General features: G+C 38.9%; 1 protein-coding gene across 4 annotated transcripts in view; it reads right to left on the bottom strand.

The window, feature by feature from the left end:
- Nucleotides 1-4,181, bottom strand: part of LOC107592020 (calcium-transporting ATPase type 2C member 1) — a 45,046-nt gene that overhangs the window by 12,870 nt on the left and 27,995 nt on the right. For all 4 annotated transcript variants that reach the window (XM_016281367.1, XM_016281385.1, XM_016281394.1 and 1 more), the window contains 3 exons: nucleotides 3,497-3,594; nucleotides 2,049-2,144; nucleotides 1,871-1,960 (listed from right to left, as the gene is read on the bottom strand). In XM_016281367.1, the coding sequence (XP_016136853.1) occupies nucleotides 1,871-1,960; nucleotides 2,049-2,144; nucleotides 3,497-3,594 (284 nt within the window). The remainder of the gene's footprint in view (nucleotides 1-1,870; nucleotides 1,961-2,048; nucleotides 2,145-3,496; nucleotides 3,595-4,181) is intronic.

Here is a 4,181-nt window from a genome sequence, read left to right on the forward strand (position 1 = left end):
TATACAACATTGATAGGAATACTGAGATCAAATACAAAAAAATACAACCATCAACGTATTTCAAAATTGTTACTTTTTTGTAACATATATCATCACATTTTTATATTAGTGCTACCAGTATTACAACATTAATATTCTAACTTATTTGTAACATTTGAACTTTTGATTTAGTGCAATATTTTGTACTGCCATTAGGGACTGCCAGTGAATGGCTGTTGCATGCATAAAATGCAACCTTTTTGTTCTGACAGTGTATGATTTCTGTTAACATTACAGAATAAAACATGATCAATATTATCTTCCAACGTTCAATTTAAATAATTGTAATTGTAATTGCACAAACTATGTAGGCTACAATTTCAGTTTGTTTATTGTGAAATAACTCAAACATTTGTTTTTTTTCTTCTGTCCTCTGATAAGCATTGTTCAGGGCTGCCATTCCCAGAAGCTTTAATGCTTTCTAATGATACTTTTGGGAAACGCAGCCCTGTTTGAATGCACTGTCAGCAGTGAGTGAATGCTCTGTGTGATTGATTGGTGCAACATTTGCACATTTGCGTGTTTAGATGAGCAGGAAAATAGCTCTATCCTACACAATTACTCGCTAACAAAGGTTATTTCAATGCATATACTGTAATACACCGATCGGTCTGCACAGTCGGTCCGCGTCAAGTCGAACACACCTACTAGTTTACACCGGTTACACTCAGAGATGTGACGCACATGTGAGGCTGTAGTGTGAATGCGTCCCAGCCCCCATAGATGTAAGGCTACATTTATACTGGCGCGCTTATGTTTTAAAATGAAAACGATCCTCGTCGTACTGGCGTTTCAAGCCGGCTTTCCACTATCTCCGACAAGCGACAGACCGGTCATTCATTTCCAATGGAGAGTAGCGCGGGAGCTGCGTGGAGTTCCGATCATTTGCAGATGTCCATTCATACTAAAGTTACACGACCGAAAGCGCGTGTTATGTGACCATTCATGCAAACTGTAGCATCATGCTACATAAGACAATAAATAAGATTTATATTCCGCTTTTACTCAAAACTCACTTTAAACCACCATCGAGTGTTTGTAATAACTTCCGATTGCCGTCTAATGTGTGTTTTGGCCATGTAATGTTGCTGAAATTAAATGTTATTACCTCTGAGTCAGAGCAGCGATCAACACAAGCAGACAGTGCTGGAAGCTGCTAATGCTCATCAGTAAATCAGTGGAAATTAAATAGAAATCATGATTCTGTCTGAGCTATATCAGCACTAACTAGTGTAAATGTAGCCTAACAGATATAGTGTAAACTGAAGACTATTTGAGCTTTATTAAAACTATTTTGCACTGATTTATTGTGTTAGTTACATTTTGTTCCTTTGTGCAGTGGCTCAGGAGATGAGTCTTTGAGTTTGTATAAACATCAACAAGCTGAAAAATAAAACAAAGTTTTTTTTTTTTAAGATAATGTAATCTTGTTAAAATTGATTTCATAAAACTGGTATTAAAAAAAAAGTATCGTACAGGAACCGGTATCAAAGTCAAGGTATCGGTATCGAAAATTTTTGAACGATACCCAGCCCTAGCCACAGTAACCTGTTCTATGGGGTGTGAAAGCATGTCTGCTCATCTTAATTAGCATGAGTGAGCAGAACCGATTCAAACACCCTGTTTGCCAAAAGGAGGTGACATAAGGTGACAGTCAGTACCATGCAGACATCATTCCCACAGGCTGCTGCCTCTTGTTTGCACAGGTGGCCAGAGCCACCAGGCATGTCCAAGCACATTGTTTGGGTTTAGTTATGATACAGTATTTGCATGTAGTATCACAAAAAACAACAATTAGCAGCATATCATGCAGAACAGCAACATACTGTACCTTCATAGCCAGGGCAATGAGGGCGCCTTCGGTAGGACGGCCCATCAGGGTGTTGCTCCTGATCACTGCATCATTACACACACAGCCAGCCTACAGGATTTCAGACACCAAATGAAATGTGTCATATAATAGTACCTGAACAGCTCTGCATTTCATAATAATCTCTGCTCAACCTCACCTCCACAATCTTGCTGATGGAGGTGTTGGAGAAGCCATGCACCACCTCTCCATCCAGCAATACCTCGCCGGAATTGTTGTACCCGACACCAGTGACCTGTAAAAGAAAACGAATCAGGTCAAGGAGATCCTAACACCTTAAAGTCAACATGAAATGGCATTTACAACCTATTTAACTTAAGTAATGTGACATTTATGAGTGAAACAGGATATGAATGTAAGATGGGACTTTATTTTCTATAAGAAATTGAAAAGTGTTTCTATAAGATACATGAAAAGTGGCCTATATACAAGTATTTGGAGGTGAGGGTTTAAAAATAAGATGGCTTGGTGATGTCAGCCGAAAAGGAAAGTTAGTTCCAAGGAAGTTATTACAATTTGAGGAAAGATTACAAATGTTAACATTCACACAAGGCTCGAACACTGATGCTAGATGACTTTAGCAGTCTTTTGACAGCACTCTGTTTGCAGGATATGAAATAAAAAAGCATGATGTAATAGACCTGGGAGAAGCGACCTAGTAAGTTTGAAAAGTGAGAGCCTCAATCTACTCCTCAGCTGTCTGCTTTGAAGATTTATTAGAGCAGGCCAATGGCGCGGCAATGAATTCAGGACTCTGCACTGATATCATTAGGCCTCTGAGACATTCCTCCTGTTCCTCAGAGGGAAACCCAGAGGCTTTTCTTCAGATCCATAGGGCCCATGAAACATTGCAGCTATTAACACTTAAGATCACATTGCCAATATGGTGCTGGTTTCTGGACAAATGACACCTGACAGAGCAGGTAACATTTTGTCCTGATGTCTAGTTCACAGTTTCTTTATGTTTTTGAAGTCTCTTATGCTCACCAGGGCTGCATTTATTTGATCAAAAATACAGTAAAATATGTAATGTTATGAAATATTATTACAGAATTAAAACAGTTGTTTTCGATCTTCAATATTTTAAAATTTAATTTATTCCTGTGATGGTAAAGCTGACTTTTCAGCAGCCATTACTCTAGTCTTCAGTCAGAAATCATTCTAATATGCTAATCTGCTGCTCAATGAACATTTCTTATTGTCAAATTCGAAAACAGTTGCACTGCTTAATATGTTTGTGGAAACAGAGACATATTTACTGTCGATTTTGGTCAATTTAATGCATCCTTGCTAAACAGTAGTGTTAACCCACATTCGCATTTAACTAATGCTCCCAAGACTATCACGAGTCATTCTTGCAAACTGAACAAATCCTCATGTAGTAACAGACAGCATCAGTGTTTGACCCTATGCTCATGTATCTGAATGAGGGCAAATCACTGCATTCAGGTTCCAATGTGTAGTGGAAAAATCATGCAGAAGTGGGAGCTGGCGGGAAGTACTAATTAACTGCCTGTTAATGCCAATAAATTAAGATAATAATTCATAAATGAAGCACTCAAAAGCACATATGGGTGTAGTGCTTACCTCAACATGCTGTCCATCAGAGGTGAACAGGTGAGTGACTGTCATCTCATTTTTAGTGAGAGTGCCTGTCTTATCGGAGCAGATCACATTACAGCAGCCTAGGGAGGAGAGGGATGTTAATACACACAACCAAGAGATTCTGATTTCCATTAAATCATTCATATCGGTCAAGAGAAAATGGAAATGAGGCCCAGTATTAAAGGGGTCCTATTATGCTTTTTCACTTTTTCAACTTTAATTAGTTTGTAATGTTGCTGTTTGAGGATAAAAAAATCTGCAAAGTAACAAAGCTCAAAGTCCACTTCAAAAGGAGATATTTTATTTAACAGAAATCCCATTTCAAAAACTACAACGAACGACTCGTTTGGACTACAACGCATATTTTCTGGGATTTGTGATATCACAAATACCAACGAATGGGACGAGAGCTGGTTGAGCTGCACTAGAGAAGGCAACGAGTGTTATCACTATGTCGGAGACACGCTAGCTTTCCCAAGGCAGACGAACTTAGAGTGGTTATAATCATCCGGGTTTAAATAACGCTCAAATTGATTTGATTTTGACGCAATATTTACACTGAAGCTCGCAGTCGGTTATGGTAAGGGGCATGACATTTCCCGACCAGGCGCCGAGTGCTGCCAATCACAACACGCACTGGCCCAGCTAACCAATCACAACACATTTA

The sequence above is a fragment of the Sinocyclocheilus grahami genome, unplaced genomic scaffold (genome assembly GCF_001515645.1).
Source record: "Sinocyclocheilus grahami isolate Dianchi unplaced genomic scaffold, SAMN03320097.WGS_v1.1 scaffold9.1, whole genome shotgun sequence".
Taxonomy (NCBI): domain Eukaryota; kingdom Metazoa; phylum Chordata; class Actinopteri; order Cypriniformes; family Cyprinidae; genus Sinocyclocheilus; species Sinocyclocheilus grahami.